Source organism: Hyperolius riggenbachi, chromosome 10 (genome assembly GCF_040937935.1).
Source record: "Hyperolius riggenbachi isolate aHypRig1 chromosome 10, aHypRig1.pri, whole genome shotgun sequence".
NCBI classification, from domain to species: Eukaryota; Metazoa; Chordata; class Amphibia; order Anura; family Hyperoliidae; genus Hyperolius; species Hyperolius riggenbachi.
Genome location: NC_090655.1, coordinates 56814722 through 56839660, shown reverse-complemented (window position 1 = coordinate 56839660; position 24939 = coordinate 56814722). Strand labels below are relative to the sequence as shown.

Sequence of the window (24939 nt, the reverse complement as noted above, 5' to 3'; positions counted from 1 at the left end):
CCCGGCGAGATGGACGGTCACCGCGTGGAGGCCGACACCGGACACGTATATAAATGCACTACACTACATACATTTATACATTGCAGAGGCGGGGGTTTCATCGTCTCGTTGATCGTTCGCAAATCAGCTGCCATATCGCCGCGCACACAACCAACCAACTTCGGCCCAACATTTTAAAACATGCGCGATTGACCGTGCGGCCAATTTCTGTCCCGAAATTGGTCGCTTTGTCGGTCGGGCATGCACTTGGCAGCACCAATTTTCATCCAATTCTGTTATAATAATCGAATTGGATGGCCGATTGGTTGGTTGGTCGCCTAGTGTATGGCACCCTTTACAGTTTGAGCACTTGACAAAGGGCGGATGGCCCGAAACGTTGTGCTATTTGCTATGCTGTATCACCGCCAGTAATGCAATAAAAAATATGTTGTGTAAGTATCCGTGAAGGGTCAATGGGAATGTTTGTGCATAGCTCATGAGGTTTGATGAACCTCATTTCCTAATAGGACTCCCCATTATATATATGCTACTACACCTGAGGCCAGCAGATTATTTTTCTACAAAACACTGACTTAAAGAGGCACTGAAGCAAAAAAAAAAAAAATAAAAAAAAAAAATAAAAAATATATATATATATATATATATATATATATATATATATATAATGAATTGTATGTGTAGTACGGATAATTACTAGAAGATTAGTAGCAAAGAAAATGTTCTCATTTTTATATTTTCAGTTATATAGTGTTTTTAATAACATTGCATCATTCTCTAATATTTGCAGTTTACACACTACTCAGCATTCTAAATTATTTTACAGAGCAGGCTAGTGAACTATTGACCTGTCCTCTGGAGAGAAAAAGAAAATCGAGAGACTAACAGTTGAGATAACAAGCTTTAGAAGACAGAGCTCTCTGCGACTTTGAAAGTGGTGGGGCTCAATGGCTTTTTTTGCATAGATAACTGGAGTTTCCTAACTCTTCCTGTACTGGAAACAATGTTAGACTTATGTCTCTGGTCCTAATGTTGTATTTCTTAGCTGTACTACACATACAAATAATATCAATTTTTATTTCGCTTCAGTGTCTCTTTAATCATTTATAAATTAATGTAAAAAAAAAAATCAGTTTTAGTCATTGTTATTTTCAGTACAGCTCCTGTTTCATTAAAAAGCAGCATTGTGGGTTAGAGTTCTGAAATATAATTGCACTAAAGATAAGTCCCAGTTTCGCAGTCGGAAAGTACCATTCTCCTTTCCAATTTTGTTTTTGCTAAAACTAGTGTTTTAATGAGTATTTTTTGTTTTGTTTTTCGAAAGTGAATTATACATTGGTTGGGCTTCTTGCCAAGGTATATGAAGGTAATTCAAAGACACAAAATGCTAGCGGCTTGCATTGGGGAACCGTTAACCAACTGTTTGCATCTTTGTGAGCATCACCTCTGCAGGTGAACAATGTTAGCGATGTTTCATGGCACACTGCAAATCCCTTTATCAGGCAATTTTATGCAGCATTATTGATTGTACCTAACAAAGTGGTCCTCTGTGGTCCAGCTTTTGTGTGCATCATTTCTGAATATAAAAAACAAAAAATGCTTAAAGAGACTCCGTAACAAAAATTGCATCCTGTTTTTTATCATCCTACAAGTTCCAAAAGCTAATCTAATGTGTTCTGGCTAACTGCAGCACTTTATACTATCACTGTTTCTGTAATAAATCAATGTATCTTTCCCCTGTCAGACTTGTCGGCCTGTGTCTGGAAGGCTGCCAAGTTCTTCAGTGTTGTGGTTCTGCTATGAACTCCCCCCTCTCTGCACACTGCCTGTGTATTATTTAGATTATGGCAGCTTCTCTCTTCTCTCTAATCTTTTACAAGCTGGATAAATCGTCCTCTTAGCTGGCTGGGCTTTCACATACTGAAGAATTACAGACAAGGGCAAAGCTGTTTGCAGGAAGAAAAGAGCAGCCTGAAACTTCAGTGCATGAGAACAGGGGGAAAGAAACACACAAATGATCTCTTGAGATTCAAAAGGAATGCTGTATACAGCCTGCTTGTGTATGGATGTATTTTCTATGTGTGGGCATACTGTACATCAACCTACTTCCTGTTTTGGTGGCCATTTTGTTTGGTTACAAACAAACTTTTTAAAACTGTTTTTAATCACTTTTAATGCGGCGAGGAGCGGCGAAATTGTGACAGAGGGTAATAGGAGATGTCCCCTAACGCACTGGTATGTTTACTTTTGAGCGATTTTAACAATACAGATTCTCTTTAACCATTGATGGGGATGTGCTGGAAGTAGCAATCAGCAGGTGCTGTCCTGCATAGACTTTTTGTTACAGAGATTGATATAGATTGGACTTTTTTGGTACATATGAAGGGGCTGCTGTTGGTCCATCTAAGTGAACAGGAGCTTTAGCCAAATAGCACCATGGTTTACCTGAACAGTGGTAAATCATACATTTTGAACCTTTGTCGGGCCACTTCCATGTATAACTGGTCAGTAAGATGCTAATCATTCCAAATAGCATGTAGATTTAATTCAAATAAATATGGATATCATTGCTGTGCTTGTCATTATTGGGGAATATTTCTGTTGCACTTGTGATGGAGGATATTACTGCTACGCTTGATATGGTGAGAGGATTTTACTACTGCGTTTGTTGGGGTAGCATAATGTTTCCTGCATTTCTCATGTTGAGTAATGTTTCCTGCATTTCTCATGTTGAATAATGCTTTCTGCATTTTCTATGTGGCGTAATGTTTCCTGCATTTCCTATGTGGCGTAATGTTTCCTGCATTTCCTATGTGGCATAATGTTTCCTGCATTTCTAATGTGGCGTAATGTTTCCTGCATTTCCAATGTGGTGTAATGTTTCCTGCATTTCCTATGTGGCATAATGTTTCCTGCATTTCCTATGTGGCGTAATGTTTCCTGCATTTCTAATGTGGCGTAATGTTTCCTGCATTTCCTGTGTGGCATAACTGCACTTTAAATGAAGATGAAAAATGAGGTAGTTTGGCACTCTGCTACGATATAAGTGAGTAAAAGATAGATCTCACCACATCCTGTAGCTCGTCTGTGTCTCCTGTATGGCCGGTGTGCATCATCTTGTAAGTGTAGAAGGAAGTAATCCAAACGTTGAACCAGAAAGAAAAAGAAAGCGGGCACCATCAGTGGCTGCTCTTTATAGTGCCCATACTACAAACACAGGCAAATCCATTAGATATGCAGTACAAGTCCATGTGTTCATGTTAACTCACATTAGCAATGTCATCCTGTAGCAGTGGCAGAATATTTTGCATATGAAGACAACTTTGCATGCATGAAAATGTTATAATTAAGAGTCATTTGTAGGCAGGCGAATGTCGGTACAGGTGACGGTGGGGGGGGGGGGGCTTTCTTGGGACCCTAAAGTTTATCTCAAAAAGCCTCGAGGTTTATTCACGTGAAACACATTTTGTTTTGTTTTACTCTCTGAGCCGTGTAGTTTGCAGTCTGCTGTGAGTTCTACTGCGAGTTACATTTACCTAAAATCACATTTGGATCTGATTAGTCCCTGCATATATTACACGTACATCTGTGAATATTAATAGCTTCTTTTACATAAACTAAGTTTTCCTGCACTTGCTGTAGTTAATACCGTGGTGAGGAAAAAAAAAAAGAAAAAGCTTCAGCTGTTTAAGCTGCTAATAACATACCTAGAGCCATCTGGGAATATCAAATATACATTATACATATGCGCACCACTTCAGGGACTTGGGAAGCGGTGTAAACTATTTTGACTAATGGGCTTTTAATAAGAGAGTTTAATGCGCCGCTCCACTAGCCAGTCTATGCGTCTTCTTCAAAGTGAGACTGTTCATTGGGGAGTTTAGATGTCTAAACATTTGTCAAATAAACTGGTGTGCGCGTGTATGTGTGTCTATAGTGCATGTGTATGTATATAGCTATACATACTTGCGTATAATGCGCGTGTTATGTAAACTGTTTTGCAAGGGGAAAAAAAAGGTATTAAAATGACATTTTAATCTGCGTATGTCTACAAAATTAAAAACTAGGTGCAGATTGATGCTGTGCGTTATACTGACAACCATGGCAACAGTAAACGGTTTGGTGTAAAGAGGGCTCCCAAGATCTTGTGTTGGGAGTATATATATATATGTATATATATATATATATATATATATATATATATATATATATATATATATATATATATATATATATATATATATATATATGTATGTATGTATGTATGTATGTATGTATGTATGTATGTATGTATGTATGTATGTATGTATGTATGTATGTATATATATATATATATATATATATATGTGTATATATATATGTGTATATATATATATGTGTATATGTGTATATATATATATATATATATACAGATTTACATCACAGGAGCCTACATGCCCAGATGTCCTGGCACCCTTGACTACGCCCGCCATGACCCTACAAACTCCTATCAAACCGCACCGCAGGTGTGCTGTCTCAGCTGTCCCTTCTCCCTTACTTTTCTTTCCTGTCATAAGTAGCTACAGGCATTAGGTGGGCATTAGGTAGCCAGAGAAGTACCTTCCGTATTAAGTAGCTAGTGGTGCCCTGACTGAAGGGAGATCTCGTCAGTGGAATGCCCAGAGCTGGGAGAGTAACCTGTAATTTATGCTCCTCACAAGACTCAGCGTAGGGAAGGAGGGAGGCGCTAGGGGGGAGGAATGAGCTGCCCCTCCATCATCAGGTGCCTGTAGGCACATGCCTACAGTGGCTTATGTTAAATCCGGCTATATATTTAAGAAAAGCATTTTATTAATACAGTAGAAAAAATACACCTGAATTGGGAAAAAGTTATGGTAGATGCTTAGTAGTTGGAAACCTCTGGATGGTCTAAAGCAGGGGTGCCCAATGCGTCAATCTTTATCTATCGGTCAATCACGATCGAGAGGCAATGCAGTGTCTCTTTGTGGGTTGAGAATGTCTATAATGAATTTTTTAATTTTTTTGGCTTTTGTATTTATAGATTTTTCATTTTTGAACATTATCGTTTTGAAATTTGTTTTGAAAATGGCGAAGTTAGGAAGGGGGGTTTTGAGGTTAGATATCAGGAAGGGGTTTTTATTGGGTTAGGTGTCAGGAAGGGGGTTTTAGGGTTGGGCATGGGAGGGGGAAGAGTTCTGTGTGAGATTAGGGTGAGGTTTAGTTGTAGTAAAATATCGGTAACATTTTTTACTAGCGTCCTTACCATCATAAATATTTGGTATTTATTGACTTTTATCGGCTTCACCCGGCATCCATTTATTTATTATTTAGACATTTCGGCTTCATCTGGCGCCCATTTTTCCTCTCGCTCCTATTTCAAGCACAGGCTAAAGATGTGGCTGCTATAGGATGCAAGTGAGCCGCGGCTTGGATCTGGGATGTGTGGTTTTTTTTTTTCTAATTTAGGCACCACTGATCACTTACCTGCCTCTATATGTTTGGGGATACATGCTGCCTAGTGATAGGTGGCTGGATAGTGTCATCATTAAGAGCTCTGCCTCTGACACGGGAGTCCTGGATTTTGAATCTCTTTTCCTGGCTTTTGAATCCTTTTCAGTAAGCCAGCCCCTATTCAGTAAGGAGTCCTTGGACTAGACTCCCTAACACTGCCACTGTCTACTCAGTGCACCCTTGTGGCTGCAGCTCAAGTGCTTTGAGTCCGACAAATGTTATTTGTATAGTCTTGTCTCATTTTGTATGTGATGCGATCTGCATACTTACGGGTGTATAACTGTGCACCTGATTGGCTGACAGGCGCCTGCTGACCAGATAAAGGTAGGAAATCGCTAGAGCTGGGAGTGAGCAATTGTGTGTGTTTGTTGCAATTTGCATTGTTTAGAAGGAAGTAATTGTGGCAGCTTCCTTCTCACTCCAGGTGTCCTTTAACTACTTACCGTGGTCCTTAAGAGGTTAAATAAGATCTAATGCCAGGTATACACATACAATTTTCTGTATGGTGCGTACCTAGCATAAGATTTGTATAACTTTGTTTGTATGACAGCTGTATTATAGTCGGTTCTAACTGTCATGACCACGCCCATACTTGACACACATTCTCCCTCCATTGGTACCCAGAGGTGCCGCAGAACCACTAGCATCCTACCAACAACACTGCAGTGTGTGTTATTAGACATTTCACACTGCATAAGATGCCGATGTTCAACAGGTATTTAGAAGATATGGAAGAAATGAAATAAATCGGAGGAAACTTTAGTTCAGGGGTGCTTTAAAGAGTACCTGAAGGGAAACAAACTGACCCTAGGACATATTTATCATGGGAGGGGGAAGCCTGGACCCTAAAAAGGCTTCCCCTGTCCTCCTCAGCAGTGGTGATCCAGCGCCGGAACTTCTAAAAAGTCCACCGACAAGGGCTTGTCGGCGATAGGCGCAGTAGCAGCTGTCCCTCGGGGTCCGGCAGAAATAGCCAAGCCCAATCAGCTATTTCCTTCGGATCCAGAGTAGAAATCCGCTAGTGCACTGACCGCAAATGATTTGGTATTTTCGGGTAACCTGAACCAGCGCTGGGACCCCTGGACAAATGTAAAGGAGCAGAAGCGTAGCTAGGCTTTTCAGTGCCCGGGGACAAAGACAGTTTTTGCGGGACCTTCTGGACAAAATGGGCATGGCATCAAAATGTGGGTGTGGTCATGGGTGGAGCCAAATGTACAAATACTGTTTCGATAGCCAGATATGCCCCCCTTCCCCCATTTAGATAGCCAAAGGTGCTCCCCTTTAGATAGCAGGATGTGCCTCCCTTCGCCTTGTTTAGATAGCCAGATGTACCCCTCTTATAATTAGCTTGTTCTGCTGCTATTAACACTTCTGTACTCCTCTGTAGTGGGAGGGAAAGAAGCGGGGCCAGTTCGGGCGGCCAGCGAACTGCCTCTCACTCACTTGGGGGCGCAGTGGCCATGCTCTGCGCCCCCTTACAGTGCTGCACTCAGGGATATGTGTCCCCCCCTTGCCCACCCGTAGCTATGCCTCTGCCAAGGAGATCAGGGGAACCCTCATTAGGATCCAGAGGATTCCCCCTCCCGAGGTAAGCATCAGATTTTTAGAAAAAAATGTAAAGTCACAGGTTTTCTTTAATGACTATGGCTCTGAGATTGGCGCACTTATCCCCCATTACCATTTATTCCCATTAACCTTCCCCTTCCCCCCCCCCCCCCCTCTTTAGTGGTAAGAAGGGGCTGACTCGTCTAATCAGTAAGTTGAGTAAAGTAGCTGAACCACCGCTAACTTGGCATTCCTTCCCAGAATGCCTTGCTTCATCCCCGGAGCCAGTCCTGCAGTGCCATCAACAATTCAGCTCTGATTGCTCTTTTCTAAAGCAACCAAAGCTATCATTTTTTTTCTCCCTTCAATAATTGTTATTTAATGTTATGTGTCAAAAAAATCCTATAGCCTCTGTGCATTTTAAGTAACATATGTATTCGGTTGCCTTTGTAATCTGCTAATACATCAAACATTATATTACCAGGAAATGTTCCTCCTTGAAAACCTTTGCATTGTGTAAGTAAATGGAAGAAAAGGCCTCTTTTGTTGGGAATTGCAGCAAACAGTTCAATCAGAGTTTGGGGGCAGAAAAAAAAAAAGCCTGAGCCTTGCCTGAAGGGAAAAGGTAATTACTCTGCAAAGAATGAAGCATAAAAGGGATAGGAACGTTATGTAAAAGTTCTCTTTGATGTTGTGAAAAGCGGCTCATAATTACGACAGAGAACAAGGGGAATAAGAGATATTATGGTCTTAATTTGCAGGTGGAAGAAGAGTTTTTTTGATACAGGCTGTTCTGCTGGAGTAGCGGAAATTATTTTGTAATAGGAAAAGTTGGGCCTGTGTTTTCTCAGACAGCCGTTCTGTAAGGCCAGATTTAAGCTGTGAGAAGCATGTGATTGGTTTGATCAGGTATGATACATTGGTAGGACTCTAACTTGCTAGGAAGACTCAAGCAGGAAGTGACATCGGCAAATGACACCTTCAACATCTGTTGCCTGGTTAGCGTGGTTATATGTTTTTCCATGGGTTCTGCTACACAACTATAGCCCAGATATGTTGGCAGCCGTTTTGAGTTCAATTTATGAAAGTCCATGACTTGCTGAATATAACTATGCTCTATGCTTCTTGAAGAGGTGGGTGGTGTTCCTCCTGTAGTGTCTTTTGGAGGGCAGGCTGCTGGAGCAGAGTGGTAGGTGCATGCAGATAGGAACCCAGTACAATAAGTTAGAACTTTTTACTGAAGAAAACATGCAGATATAAAACATATACAACCATCAGGTAATTTAGAGAGAAACTCACAACACCATAGAGATCATCACCCCACTTTACAGACAGTGACATCTTGTGGTTACTTTGCAGTATAGCCAGGTATAGGTATCCAGTTAGGTGCCCAGGCTTAGGGGCACAGCACATGAGGGGGGAGCATTGACCACCCACAGCGGTGGGGAGGAGGCCCACTTCCCCCTCCCTCACCTCGGGCTCTCCCTGCAGTGCTCACCCCTCTTGCATTAATTGGCAGGAAAAGGGAATGCGGACATACCTCTTCTGCATTCCGCACGACGGAGGTCCAATCTTCTCTGCAACAGTGCCTCACGCTACTTCCTGATAAGCAGGAAGTAGCGTCTGGCGCTTACAGAGAACTTCCGTTTCGTGGAACGCGGAAGTATGCCCGCATTCACAGTTTCTGCCTGCTTGCTGCCATCAATGTTGGAGGGGTGAGCGCTGAAGGGAGAGCCCAAGGTGTAGGGGGGCCAATGCCCTCCCCTCATGCACTGCGACCCCTCCTGTCCCCAGAAACAACCCTGGGCTGACACCTCGCATCCTTTGCAGCCCCTATTGTTACACCCCTGGAAACATTATTTCTATATAAATTAATAATTTCTCATTGGGGCCCACAAAACTAATTGATGTAAATTATGATCTTTCTGTTCACGGGATTAGAGTAGGGTGTCAAAACGTGCCTTGCCTGGGGTGCCAAGATAGCCAGAAGCAGCCCTGTTCTTAGGGTTTTAATAAATACAGGGTTGTAAATGACAATTTCCTTTCAGTGGGATGGCAGTTGGGCTGTAGCATAAGGATACAGTCACACTATGCATATGTGTCATAACATAGTTATAATGTAATTTGTTATCACAAAGCACAACCCTGCGATGATCAGACAACAAAAGCATTTATATGTACATGTTGCTATAGCACTGCCCAACTACTAACCTTCCCGTCCTCCGATACAGGGGACTATACATCAGACCAGGTGCTTTTGTGGCTATACTTGTTATGGGTGTGAAGATCATGATGGTTGTTTTTTGACGCTTGTGAGATGGGCCCCTAGGCTGTGTGGGTCACCAAGGGGGCGGCATGGGAAGAGGTGTGAACAGCCTCATCAAAATTTAATGAATTGTAAAATTTCATGAGTTGCATGAATTGTAGTTACGCCACTGGTCTTGTGTGTAGAAGCAGCCATTTCCTGATCTGTTCTAAGAAGCCAGTTTTGTGCTTGGGCAGACATTTGTGAATCTGTCCCTAGGTTGTCTATTTCGGGACAGTTAAAAATGGCGCACAGCGCCAGATGAATAAGAAGGGCGCCCCATAGACTTGCATTATATAACGCTATTTAGCGTTATAAGTGTTAAAAAATGGCGCAGGCAGTGTGCCTTACACTTATAACGCTAAATAGCGTTATAAAGCTTAAAAATTTCTGAGGACAGAGGGGTCGGGGGGAAGAGAGAGGCAGCGGACACTGGAGGGCATAGGCAGCGGACGAAGATGTGTGCAATATGCATACATTACCTTGTCCCGGGCCGCCGATCGCTCCTTCCCTCCGCTCCTTCACTTCCTCCATTCGTTTACTGTAGTCCTGCAGCCGGCCAATCACCATGCGGTTTCATTCTCCGCATGGTGATTGGCCGGCTGCAGGACTACAGCAAACAAACTAGGAAGTGAAGGAGCGGAGGGAAGGAGCGATCGGCGGCCCGGGACAAGGTAATGTATGCATATTGCACACATCTTCGTCCGCTGCCTATGCCCTCCAGTGTCCGCTGCATCTCTCCCCCAACCCCCGCTGCCTCTCTCCCCCAACCCCCGCTGCCTATACTAGCGACCCGCAGCCCCCTGCTTGCTTTAATGGCGTACCGTGCTGAAATAAATGTAGCATAAAACGCTATTTACCGTTTTAATGTATTTTCGGTAAATAGCGTTTTATGATACATTTATCGGCAGAACGGTGCGCCATTTTTCTCCCTGCGCCATTTTTAGATGGACCCTGTCTATTTACTATTGTCTGGGCAGTATAAAGCTGACACAGCTGTTTTATGGGATAAATCTAGGTCGATTCTGTCCATTTGCTGGAAACTGGTAAATGTTCTGTTGAGGCAGCTGTTTTATGAGGTAGGGTGTTATGAAAACTACCAGTTCACAGCAAACAAGAACATTCTGTGTGGCAGCAGAGTGACAACGAGCTACTTATCACTCTGTGTCTCATAATGAAGGCATACAAATGGCAAACTCCAAGCAAAAAGACATGAAAATGATGCACAAGCGATGTGTATGGGAAGAACAACGCTTTATCCAAATAGGTTCACAGATTATGTTGTATCCCAAGACATAAGAGAACAACAAACAGCTGAAACAGCAACATGAACGCTTGCCCTGGCCAAGCAAGCATGTTTATGCTACACACCAAAAATCTTTGTTACCCTTATCGCTACAAGAAAAATCTAGAACATTTTACTGGGTACTAAAACATTGACAATTGGTAACGTATTCCTTACTAACCTTTTTCAGCCTTTAAGGCTAGTTTTAAAATGGCCTTTTTATGATTCTATAGGTAAAGGAATATAGTGTTTGCAGTGAAGCTGGTGGCAGTTGTGTACACTAGATACATAGTAGCAAGACTCTAAAGGGCAAATTTGGGCCCAAATCGCAAATGATAATTTGAGCGCCTCCAAAGGCCGCTGTACAGATTGTAGCTATGGCAGCGCTGCGGGAGTAATTTAAGCATGGGATATTTAATGGCCAAACTATATTAGAACTCAATATTATAGCACCGAAGGTAAATGTTAGTAATAGGTGGGAAGGAGTTAAGGTTAGGCGTAGGTGGGGGGGGTTAGTATTAGGCGTTTGGGGGGGGGGGTTAGTGTTAGGCGTACGTGGGGTGGGGGGGATTACTGTAGTGTTAGCCATAGGTAGTGGGGTCGTGTTAGGCAAAGGTGGAGGGAATTAGTGCTAGTTTTTTTTTTTTTAACTCTTCCTGTACTGGAAAACAATATGACTCTTTTCTTTGCTGCTAATGTTCTATTTCTTAGCTGTACTACTCATACAATTAATTATCTCAATTTATTTTCGCTTCAGGTTTGCCTTAAAGGGACCCTGATCAGTAGATAAAAATGAAATCAGTACTCACCTGGGGCTTCCTCCAGCCCACTGTAGGCCGCGAGGTCCCCCAGCGTCCTCCTGGCTCCTCTCCCGGTCCCGCCTGCGACTTCATTGCCAACGATACCCAGGTCGAGTGTCTGGTTGTCGCCCCAACATCTCCTGAGCGGTGATGCACCACATCATCCCATGACAGTCCTGCGCAGAGGCGGCCGGGAAGTGGAGCCCTGAAGGACCGGCTCACCCACAGAGGCGGCGGTCCTTCTAAGGGCATGGGCGGAGCGATCGCGTCATCCGTGACGCGATCCTCCGCCGGCGCCTGTCACCGCTCGCCCGCCGCAACATCCCGCCGGCTATACGGAAGCGCCGGCGGGATGTTAACCCCGCGATCGCCGCATACAAAGTGTATAATACACTTTGTAATGTTTACAAAGTGTATTATACAGGCTGCCTCCTGCCCTGGTGGTCCCAGTGTCCGAGGGACCACCAGGGCAGGCTGCAGCCACCCTAGTCTGCACCCAAGCACACTGATTTCTCCCCCCCCCTGCCCCAGATCGCCCACAGCACCCTTCAGACCCCCCCTGCCCACCCCCCCAGACCCCTATTTGCACCCAATCACCCCCCTAATCACCCATCAATCACTCCCTGTCACTATCTGTCAACGCTATTTTTTTTTTATCTCCCCCCTGCCCACTCCTGATCACCCCCCACCCCTCAGATTCTCCCCAGACCCCCCCCCCCCCTGTATACTGTATGCATCTATCCCCCCTGATCACCTGTCAATCACCTGTCAATCACCCATCAATCACCCCCTGTCACTGCCACCCATCAATCAGCCCCTAACCTGCCCCTTGCGGGCAATCTGATCACCCACCCACACCAATAGATCGCCCGCAGATCCGACATCAGATAACCACCCAAACGCAGTGTTTACATCTATTCTCTCCTCTAAACACCCACTAATTACCCATCAATCACCCCCTATCACCACCTGTCACTGTTACCCATCAGATCAGACCCTAATCTGCCCCTTGCGGGCACCCAATCACCCGCCTACACGCTCAGATTACCCTCAGACCCCCCCTTATCAATTCGCCAGTGCAATATTTACATCTGTTCTTCCCTGTAATAACCCACTGATCACCTGTCAATCACCCATCAATCACCCCCTGTCACTGCCACCCATCAATCAGCCCCTAACCTGCCCCTTGCGGGCAATCTGATCACCCACCCACACCAATAGTTCGCCCGCAGATCCGACGTCAGATCACCTCCCAAGGGCAGTGTTTATATCTGTTCTCTACCCTAAACACCCACTAATTACCCATCAATCACCCCCTGTCACTGCTACCTATCAGATTAGACCCCTATCTGCCCCTAGGGCACTCAATCACCCGCCCACACCCTCAGAATGCCCTCAGGCCCCAGCCCTGATCACCTCGCCAGTGCATTGCTTGCATCTATTCCCCCCTCTAATCACACCTTGAGACACCCATCAATCACCTCCTGTCACCCTCTAGAACACCTACCCATCAGATCAGGCCCTATTTTGCCCCGTGTGGGCTCCTGATCACTCGGCCAAACCCTCAGATCCCCCTCAGACCCCCTTCCGATCACCTCCCCAGTGCATTGATTGCATCTATTTTCCCCTCTAACCACCCCCTGAGACACCCATCAATCACCTCCTGTCACCCCCCTAGCACTCCTATCCATCAGATCAGGCCCAATACAACCTGTCATCTAAAAGGCCACCCTGCATATGACCGGTTCCACAAAATTCGCCCCCTCATAGACCACCTGTCATCAAAATTTGCAGATGCTTATACCCCTTTACAGTCATTTTGAGACATTTGGTTTCCAGACTACTCACGGTTTTGGGCCCGTAAAATGCCAGGGCGGTATAGGAACCCCAGAAACGGACCCCATTTTAGAAAAAAGACACCCCAATGTATTCTGTTAGGTGTATGACGAGTTCATAGAAGATTTTATTTTTTGTCAAAAGTTAACGGAAATTGATTTTTGTTTTTTTTTCACAAAGTGTCATTTTTCACTAACTTGTGACAAAAAATAAAATCTTCTATGAACTTGCCATACACCTAACGGAATACCTTGGGGTGTCTTCTTTCTAAAATGGGGTCACTTGTGGGGTTCCTATACTGCCCTGGCATTTTAGGGGCCCTAAACCGTGAGGAGTAGTCTAGAAAACAAATGCCTCAAAATGACCTGTGATTAGGACGTTGGGCCCCTTAGCGCACCTAGGCTGCAAAAAAGTGTCACACATGTGGTATCGCCGTACTCAGGAGAAGTAGTATAATGTGTTTTGGGGTGTATTTTTACACATACCCATGCTGGGTGGGAGAAATCTCTCTGTAAATGGACAATTGTGTGTAAAAAAAATCAAACAATTGTCATTTACAGAGGTATTTCTCCCACCCAGCATGGGTATGTGTAAAAATACACCCCAAAACACATTATACTACATCTCCCGAGTACGGCGATACCACATGATTGGCACTTTTTTGCAGCCTAACTGCGCTAAGGGGCCCAAAGTCCAATGAGTACCTTTAGGATTTCACAGGTCATTTTTGTTTCAAGACTACTCCTCACGGTTTAGGGCCCCTAAAATGCCAGGGCAGTATAGGAACCCCACAAATGACCCCATTCTAGAAAGAAGACACCCAAACGTATTCCGTTAGGAGTATGGTGAGTTCATAGAAGATTTTATTTTTTGTCACAATTAGCGGAAAGTGACACTTTGTGAAAAAAAAACAATTAAAATCAATTTCCGCTAACTTGTGACAAAAAAATAAAAACTTCTATGAACTCACCATACTCCTAACGGAATACCTTGGGGTGTCTTCTTTCTAAAATGGGGTCATTAGTGGGGTTCCTATACTGCCCTGGCATTTTAGGGGCCCTAAACCGTGAGGAGTAGTCTTGAAACAAAAATGACCTGTGAAATCCTAAAGGTACTCATTGGACTTTGGGCCCTTTAGCGCAGTTAGGGTGCAAAAAAGTGCCACACATGTGGTATCGCCGTACTCGGGAGAAGTAGTACAATGTGTTTTGGGGTGTATTTTTACACATACCCATGCTGGGTGGGAGAAAAACCGCTGTAAATGGACAATTGTGTGTAAAAAAAATCAAAAGATTGTCATTTACAGAGGTGTTTCTCCCACCCAGCATGGGTATGTGTAAAAATACACCCCAAAACACATTATACTACTTCTCCCAAGTACGGTGATACCACATGTGTGGCACTTTTTTGCACCCTAACTGCGCTAAAGGGCCCAAAGTCCAATGAGTACCTTTAGGATTTCACAGGTCATTTTGAGAAATTTCGTTTCAAGACTACTCCTCACGGTTTAGGGCCCCTAAAATGCCAGGGCAGTATAGGAACCCCACAAATGACCCCATTTTAGAAAGAAGACACCCCAAGGTATTCCGTTAGTAGTATGGCGAGTTCATAGAAGATTTTATTTTTTGTCACAAGTTAGCGGAAATTGATTTTAATTGTGTTTTTTCACAAAGTGTCATTTTCCGCTAACTTGTGACAAAAAATAAAATCTTCTATGAACTCACCATACTCCTAACGGAATACCTTGGGGTGTCTTCTTTCTAAAATGGGGTCATTTGTGGGGTTCCTATACTGCCCTGGCATTTTAGGGGCCCTAAACCGTGAGGAGTAGTCTTGAAACGAAATTTCTCAAAATGACCTGTGAAATCCTAAAGGTACTCATTGGACTTTGGGCCCTTTAGCGCAGTTAGGGTGCAAAAAAGTGCCACACATGTGGTATCGCCGTACTCAGGAGAAGTAGTATAATGTGTTTTGGGGTGTATTTTTACACATACCCATGCTGAGTGGGAGAAAGATCTCTGTAAATGGACAATTGTGTGTAAAAAAAAATTAACAAATTGTCATTTACAGAGATATTTCTCCCACCCAGCATGGGTATGTGTAAAAATACACCCCAAAACACATTATACTACTTCTCCTGAGTACGGCAATACCACATGTGTGGCACTTTTTTGCAGCCTAGGTGCGCTAAGGGGTCCAAAGTCCAATGAGCACCTTTAGGCTTTACAGGGGTGCTTACAATTTAGCACCCCCCAAAATGTCAGGACAGTAAACACACCCCACAAATGACCCCATTTTGGAAAGTAGACCCTTCAAGGTATTCAGAGAGGGGCATGGTGAGGCCGTGGCAGATTTCATTTTTTTTTGTCGCAAGTTAGAAGAAATGGAAACTTTTTTTTTTTCACAAAGTGTCATTTTCCGCTTACTTGTGACAAAAAATAATATCTTCTATGAACTCACTATGCCTCTCAGTGAATACTTTGGGATGTCTTCTTTCCAAAATGGGGTCATTTGGGGGGTATTTATACTATCCTGGAATTCTAGCCCCTCATGAAACATGACAGGGGGTCAGAAAAGTCATAGATGCTTGAAAATGGGAAAATTCACTTTTTGCACCATAGTTTGTAAACGCTATAACTTTTACCCAAACCAATAAATATACACTGAATGGGTTTTTTTTAATCAAAAACATGTTTGTCCACATTTTTCGCGCTGCGTGTATACAGAAATTTTACTTTATTTGAAAAATGTCAGCACAGAAAGTTAAAAAAATCATTTTTTTGCCAAAATTCATATCTTTTTTGATGAATATAATAAAAAGTAAAAATCGCAGGAGCAATCAAATAGCACCAAAATAAAGCTTTATTAGTGACAAGAAAAGGAGCCAAAATTCATTTAGGTGGTAGGTTGTATGAGCGAGCAATAAACCGTGAAAGCTGCAGTGGTCTGAATGGAAAAAAAGTGGCCGGTCCTTAAGGGGTAGAAAGCCCTAGGTCCTCAAGTGGTTAATAAATTGACAATCTAACACACACCATGCAACCTTTAGAAAAATTGAAAGAATTTCCAGCATTCCGGATCGATAAAAAAAATAAAAATCGAAAAAAAAGGGGAAATCTGATCGGATTCTTCAGTCAAATGGAAAAAAAAAGCATTCAATTTTTCCGGGTGATCAGATCATATTTAACGATCATTAATTGTATCATGTGTGGCCACCTTAACATGTAGCTGAAACATATGACTAATTATTATTAATATTTGACTACTACTAAAACTAACCCTACTCTCACATAGAACCCTTCTTCTACCGATGCCTAACCCTTAGGCCGATTTCACACTGTATATTGGTGGTAGCGGTGCAGTCTGGGAACTGAACCGCCAAGAACAGGCCTTTGGGGATTATCGCGTACTAAAGTCTGGCAGCGTGGCCATGCAGGAAATTATGCTCAATTCCTGTGGCCGAAGCGATCACTTGTGCAGAAGCATACTGCTAAAATACGCTTCCACACATGCGCGACGCATAAAACTTGTGGGTCATTAAAAAACCAAAACATGCATCGTCATAGACTTATATTGACTTCTGGTTCCGCCGCACGGTAACGTAGGTATGCACTCGTGTTACATAGGGTATTGTCCAGGGGAGCTCACCACAGGCAATGTGAACTCCCCCATAAACTTACATTCCCTAGTCGTAGGCTATGGTAAAATGCCGCACTGCGCCAGTGTGAAAGGGCCCTAAGACTTCTTCTGGTGGTGCCTGGCCCTACAACCCCCCTGGTGGTGCCTAACCCTAAACTCCCCTTCCTATTGCTTAACTTTACAACTCCCTTTTTCCATTGCATACGATAATTTACAAAATAATAATTCTCAAAACAAGCGTAAAAATGATGAAAAAAAGTAGAATATCAAAATGTTGAAAAGTTAAAACGATAAATTACAAAAATAATAATTGTCAAAACAAAATTCATAATGATATTTTTCAAACCACTAATTCTGAAAACAAAAAGCTTTAGTTTGGCGGGCAAGGCACCTGGCACCCAAATCATCCAGTTTTGCGCACAATATTTGATATTTAACATTACATTTAATGACAGCAACCGTTTTGTCCACTTCTCATATGCAACCAGTTTACTGCCTCCATAGGATGATGTTTGTACTGTTTTATGGGGTGCCTTATTATTCTGAATCTTGTTTTATCATGTCTGCTTAGTCCAGTGGGTATTTGTATTCCTACAAAGATGACCTTTTCTTCTGTATCTCCAGCCTCTCATCACCTTGGACAGCAGCATCTCCCTGACCTTCAGTGTGGAGGGAACCAACACCATAACTGTTCAAGTAGCTGCTGGGAGCACCCTGATTCAGGACACCAAAGAAGTGGCAGTGCATGGTATGTGACTATATCTGCCTCATATCGGGGTAGAACGCCATCCCCAATATGTCATTTTGTATGCAGCCTGTTTTAAAATAGAAAAATTGCCAATGTTGGGGAATCTATAATTTGGTGTCAGAGAGCATTCCATAGGAGAGGTCTACAGCACTTTTCAAGCAATAACTGCAACATGTACCGTAATTAACAACAATTATATGTAGTAATATTGACAGGGATGGAGGCCCTTAGATACAGTACGTATATGAGATAACTATATAAAATTTACTCATATACATACCGTGCGCCTTCACCTCTGTCAACATTGTTAGCCTGGTCCTCCCTTAGGAGGTGAAAACAAAAGGAAAGAATTGAGATCCCCAAAAGGTGCAATAACGTTAATATGTAAATATATCAAAACACTGAATGAAAATTACTCACAAAAGGTGGGTTGCCTCCACTAGCCACCACTGTAAGCCTGAGTGGGGACAGGATAATTTCCCCATATTCGCAAAGAAGTCACTCTCCGTAGACAGGAAAACGGGCAGAACAACCATTCACCAGGGTGGATAATCGGTTGTTTTGAAATACAGAGGCGCCAATCAAGAGTACAATATTTAAAAGCCGGAGGTAAGGGTGGAATTACTTCCTCACAAAAGTTTGCCGGAGGAAGTGGGAGTAAGATCCGCAAAACGCAAAGTACAAAAAAGGAGCAACTTTAGCAGTGTCAGGACAATTGTCCTGACGGACGCTGCAAAAATGGCTCCTGAGGAAGCGGGAGTGAGACCCGCGAAACCAGACTTTTATTGGAGTGAGAAATAAAATAATAATTTCTACTGATTCAATACTGCTGTGTCATCTGTGGGGAGGTAAGTCTATCCTTACCTCCGGCTTTTAAATATTTTACTCCCTTGGGAGGTATTCATCTTTAGCATGTCCTGTTGAAATATAGGAGAGCGACCACCCAGTTCCCATGAACAGACCTGGAGAACCGAGCAAGAATGGTGGTCCGTTTCCTGCAGGCTCTCATGGTGGTCAATTTCCTGCTGGCTCTCACGGTGGTCAGTTTCCTGCAGGCTCCCATGGTGGTCAGTTTCCTGCAGGCTCCCATGGTGGTCAGTTTCCTGCAGGCTCTCATGGTGGTCAGTTTCCTGCAGGCTCTCATGGTGGTCAGTTTCCTGCAGGCTCCCATGGTGGTCAGTTTCCTGCAGGCTCTCATGGTGGTCAGTTTCCTGCAGGCTCTCATGGTGGTCATTTTCCTGCAGGCTCTCATGGTGGTCAGTTTCCTGCAGGCTCCCATGGTGGTCAGTTTCCTGCAGGCTCTCATGGTGGTCAGTTTCCTGCAGGCTCCCATGGTGGTCAGTTTCCTGCAGGCTCTCATGGTGGTCAGTTTCCTGCAGGCTCTCATGGTGGTCTGTTTCCTGCAGGCTCTCATGGTGGTCTGTTTCCTGCAGGCTCTCATGGTGGTCTGTTTCCTGCAGGCTCTCATGGTGGTTGCAAGTACTTGCAGCAAACCTACCTTTGCTGAAGATAATATGCATACACACCTCACAATTGCATCTGCAACCTACCATATGGATACTGCATCATTCCTAGATATCCCAGGGGCTATAAACAGAGCAGGATCATCCACCAGGCAACCTAGGCAGGTGCTTGGGGCCTAGTGGGTGTCAAGGGGCCTACCTGCCACCATTTTTGACATCTCTCCACCACCGCTTACCAGAAGGACCACAAGGGGGTCCCAAATCTACCACCTTGCCTGGGGCCCCATTACATATTTAAGGGTACCTGAAATGACGATAATGGCTAGATTTATACTTACCTGGTGCTTCCCCAAGCCCCATCAGGAGCATGTGCTCCCTCACGGTTTTGCTCTGGTGTCTTCTAATCCTCCAGTTGTGCGCTTCTGTGCATGTGTGGCCCGGGCAATTCAAGTGCCCCGAGAGCGTTGTTCCCCTGCACAGTACACTCCTGGCTGTGGTAGCGTGACGGAAGGTGCATGCGCAGAAGAGGGCTGTGGGTCAGATTACCGGAGGGGGTGGGGGGTGGTTAGAAGACACCAGAGTGGCAGGAGAGGATGACGAGGGAGCACACACCTTCTGGGGCATGGGGAAGTACTAGGTAAGTGTAAATATAGCCATTATCATCATCTCAGGTACCATTTAATCCATCTCTGGTTATAGGGACCGCAGGAACCGTCGGCATATACTCATATGTAATTATGTCACTAGAGATACAGGTGACAAAAAAAAACACAAAAAAAACCTACGTTCAGATATGCAAAGTTGATTAACTTATTCAGTTGCGCGTTATAAAACCTGCCAGCCGTGCGCGGCACAGACGGGCCCATAAGTCCTCGCTGCTTCAGTTTGGAGCCGTGCCTGATAGGATGTTGAAGTGCAAAACGGTTAACAAAAAAACGCCATTAGCGGAAGAGTCTCCCTGCAGAAGCGCAGCATCATAGCGAGACCGCCATCTGTTCTGCAGGGAGCGTCGACAGATGAAAACGCTGTGCGCAATGTCATTAGCCAATTGGTGACAAAGTTAATTTAAAAAGTCATTAAGAGGATGTAAGTGCTCAGCAGGCCAAAAGCAACCTGATTACAGGCAACAGATGATGAATACCCGGATTTAATACCCTCCATAAACTCCACCTTTCAAGAGATATATACCCAGTTTTAAACGTAACTTTCACTCTTAGATCTTAACGTAAACTTGAAGTGAAAATGAAATGAAATGAGAAACAATTGTCTATGTAGTCCTACTTTTAAATAGGACTTTCCTGAAATTCTGGTGTCTTATTTTGTGCTTAAAATTTTGTAAAGGGAACCTGAACACACGAAAAAAATGCCATACTGAACTTACCTGGGGCTTCCTCCATAATCCGTAAGGTCTCTCAGTGTCCTCTGGGCTCCCTCCGTTCTCCTGCTGGTGGCACAACTGCACATGTGCCCACGGCCCATCTGCGCGCTCGTCTCACTCATGCCTGTTGCCTAGTGTTGAGCGAACACCTGGATGTTCGGGTTCGGGCCGAACAGGCCGAACATGGGCCAGATGTTCGGCATGTTCGGCCCGAACGCCGAACTCAATGGAAGTCAATGGGACCCCCGAACATGCCCATTTTGGGGGCCCTATGGGGTCGCAGGCATAAGGGGGGAGCATGCCCCGATCGCGGGGGGGGGGGGGGGTCGGAAATTCCCCCCACCCCCTCCGCTAGCGCTCTGCCCGCTTCCCCATAAAAAAAGTTTAAGGCAAGTTAAATAGTACTTGGTGGCTGGCCTGGCACTGGCAGTGGAGTGAGGAGGAGGAGGAGTCCGAGTAGCAGAGTGACGCGTTGAGGCCGGGCAGCGGGCGGTTCAGCGGTAGTACCCTTGTGGTACTTCCGCCCTTTCTCTGACCTCACGTCCTCTGCATACGAGGGTACGCGTCATGTGTACCCTCGTATGCGTCATCACGTAGAGGACGTGAGGTCAGAGAAAGGGCGGAAGTACCACAAGGGTACTACCGCTGAACCGCCCGCTGCCCGGCCTCAACGCGTCACTCTGCTACTCGGACTCCTCCTCCTCCTCACTCCACTGCCAGTGCCAGGCCAGCCACCAAGTACTATTTAACTTGCCTTAAACTTTTTTTATGGGGAAGCGGGCAGAGGGGGGAGCGCTAGCGGAGGGGGTGGGGGGAATTTCCGACCCCCCCCCCGCGATCGGGGCATGCTCCCCCCTTATGCCTGCGACCCCATAGGCGGGCCGTATTGCGGCATGTTCGGGCGAACAGGGCCCTGTTTGGCCGAACAGGGGCCCTGTTCGGCGGCCATTCAGTAGTTCGGGGCGAACCCGAACTTAAAAGGCCGAACACCATCAGGTGTTCGGCCGAACTTGAACATCACCCGAACAGGGTGATGTTCTGCAGAACCCGAACAGTGGCGAACACTGTTCGCCCAACACTACTGTTGCCGTGAGCGTCCTGCGAATGCGTGGTTCATTCTTTTGAGAACTGCGCATGTGCAGAACGCTCACAGTGAGGGGCAAGCATAGGGGCCGCACATGCGCAGGTGCACACTAACAGAGCCACCAGCAAGAGAATGGAGGGGACCCAGAAGATGCAGAGGGACCTCACGGACTATGGGAGGCTGGAGGAAGCAATTTTGGTGTAAATCGCATGTATGGGGGCTTTGCTATTAACCGCTAAAGTCGACACAAAATTATGCGAAATTGTGAAAATTATGTGAAAATGTATGCAACATTATTAAATATTACTATTACATACGAAATTAATTACGATTTTCTCTGAAATTTCACATTACGATGCGTAATTGCATATACAAAATTTCGGCCCACCACTGGTCTCCAATACCTCCAGACTTCTGATACCAGAGTGGTGAAACTGAGCATTAGTGAATGTGAGCCACAGCAGAGGGGGGTGGCCACCTCACTCCATCCTACTGACACTTCCTTCTTCGCACCTGGAAGTAGAAAGTGTCGGGAGGATGTAGAGGGCTGTGGAGTGCTGCGGTCAGAGATGGCAAACAAGGTGAGTTAAGCCCTACGCCATGGCTCGTGACCATTAATCTTCAGTTTCAGTTTTGCATCACGACAAACTAAATGTTGCTCTCTCTCCACTCATCCCATCCTTAGTCATGGATCGCTGGACACCTTTAATGGTGCATGTTGTTTTCAGTAGTCAAGGAGGCAGGATAACAAGCTAGAATTACAGAATTCACCAACTGTCAGAGCTGGATTTCTGGAAAGGCCACCAAGACCCGTGCCTAAGGCAGCTGCTGCCCAAAGGGGCACCTGGACATGAAATAGGGGTTGCTTCATATTAAAGAGGAGGCTGTACATGAAAGAGAGTGTCTGCTGTACAGGGGTGACACTTAGAAGAGGGTGCAGCACATTGAACGGGAGGGTCGCTGCACACTTAGAAGTGGGGCCCCAATATACTTGGCCTAGGGGCAAAAAAAAAAAAAAAAGGATAAATCCGGACTCTACACGAGCAGTATTCTTTTCTACACTCCGGGCAAAACAGGAATCAGCAACGCACCACAGTCTGGATAATCTTATACAGCAAAACCAGTAGAATAGTGTCATCTGTAGGCAAGATCTACTTTACACAGGCAAGATGTACTGTACACGGTGCTTATTCAATAAAATCATCTGTTCACTGTGTGTGAGAGGGCAACACTTTTCAAGCAGTGTTTCTACTTCCGGCTTTCATGGAAGCAGAAATAGGGTTAACATCCTGTGTTTACAAATTAGCTGCTCTGCCGAAATTCCTGAGCAAATTACACTTGTGATCCGTCACAGGTGAGGGTGAATTAAACATGCTAAACTCTCTAAATACACCTAGGGCGCATTTCTCTGTTTTCTCTCCTGTCCTGTGCAAGAGTTCAGGCCCACTTTAAAAAACTGTTTAGTGCACCAGAAAAGTTATTAAGTGAAAAGCAATTGGCTCATGTACATGTGTGCCACATCAGGTAAAGCAAGTGTGAAACAGGAAGAATTACTCCTTATTGTATAAAACATCCTAAGACTCTTCTTCACAAGCAACTGACAGGCGGTGAATTCAGCACCCGTCAGTTGCTCCCATCCACTGACCAGCTAGTGTTTTCAGTACAGGCAGTGAACAGGTGGCCCTCCATTGAGTTCCATCTGAGCACAGCGGTTGCTGTGCTTAGACGCGACTAGACAGTTTTTTCACTGTATGGTAAAGGCATCACCTGTCAAGCGCTGACACGCGTGGTCAAGGCCAGATTTAGACTTTCTCCTCCTCCAAGCCAATGTTCTTGTGGCTCCCCTAACATGTGCAGCGACCTCCTCCATAACACCCTGTTAGAACAGTTCCATGTGTACAGCTACACTGGGCAATAGCTCTTGCGTGTAACTTCCCATTACTACCATCCCTATTCCATTTGCAATCTCATCTACCACAAGCATCAACCCCTTTTCCATATCCAGCCGCCCCCTTGGGTATCAGCTGCCCAAGGCCTTGGCCCTTGTGGCCTTACCAGAAATCCAACAAATGAACAGTTAAGCCATCCATGGAAAAGATTGCCCGAATTTTTCTTGCTAGCCCTTCCTACCTGGGAAGGATCATAAATAACTGGATTAGAGTCATTTTTCAAACTTGCCATTTTCTTTAATTAGTATCACACAGGTTTCCAATTGTATAATCAATCATTCAGCCTATTTAAATGGAAAAAAAAGTAATCTAATCGCTCTGCTGTTTGTCATCATCGTGTGTTCATAGGGTGGTCTAAAGGGGGACTATATTCTGCCCCCACATTTCGGTAAACCTCAGTTTTGTGTTTTTTTTTTTGTTTTTAAACGTTCTGATGAGACAGAGTTTGGTAATTTTGCTTTATTTAGAGAGCTGTATATTTTCTTCCTCCTCCATCCTGGTTTATAGCCACATTCCTGCCTCTAAAGTCACGTACACAAGCTAATTAGAACTCTGCCAAGGTGGGTGTTTCAGGGAGGCCCCCTCACACCTAGAAACCAGCATGTGTACATGTGTCCCACCAGATCGCTTAAAAGGATACCTGAGGTGACATGTGACATGATGAGATAGACGACGTGTATGTACAGTGCCTAGTGCACAAATAACTATGCTGTGTTCCTTTTTTTCTTTCTCTGCCTGAAAGAGTTAAACATCAGGTATGTAAGTAGCAGTTCCTGTCTGAGTAAGGACAGGAAGGATCAGACTACAGTGTGACCCTCACTGATAAGAATGTACAACTATAAAACACTTTCCTGGCAAAAAATGGCTTCTGAGAGCAGGAAAGGGATAAAAAGGGTCAATAATTCATAGATTTTAGCTCTGGCATACTTCAATGAATATGTCATTGAGCAAAAACAATAAAACAGTGAAAACTTAAAAATCAGATTTAAATATAACATAAAACTGTGGAATATCTTAAAAAGTCATTTTTAGGAGACGAACGATAGATACAATTGTTTATTTCAATCGTTTTTTTTTCACCCCTGGTGTCCTTTAAAGATCTGGCACTTTTAATTATCTCGTCAGGTTCTCTTTAAGTCAGGCGTGTGTGTACGGGTTTAAGCTTGGTCTGTTGGAAGACAGCTGGGCTGGCAAAAAACAAGACCACCAACTGATAACCGGTAGTTTGCCAGATCCGGCCGGTGCATCAACCTGCGCAACCATTTAGTAGGTTTTCCACGTGTACAATTTGGTTGAACAACTTTGTTGTTTTTATATGTGGACATGTTATGCAGTTTGTCATTTCGTTTGCAGTATTTACGTGAGTTGCTTGTTTGGTTGGTTGGCGTGTGTGTACGTACTT

At 44.4% G+C, this 24939-nt stretch overlaps 1 protein-coding gene across 1 annotated transcript in view; it reads left to right on the top strand.

The window, feature by feature from the left end:
• Positions 1-24939, top strand: part of LOC137534197 (VPS10 domain-containing receptor SorCS3-like) — an 872207-nt gene that overhangs the window by 811066 nt on the left and 36202 nt on the right. The window contains exon 21 of the mRNA XM_068255595.1: positions 17540-17663. Coding sequence (XP_068111696.1) covers positions 17540-17663 — 124 coding nt within the window. The remainder of the gene's footprint in view (positions 1-17539; positions 17664-24939) is intronic.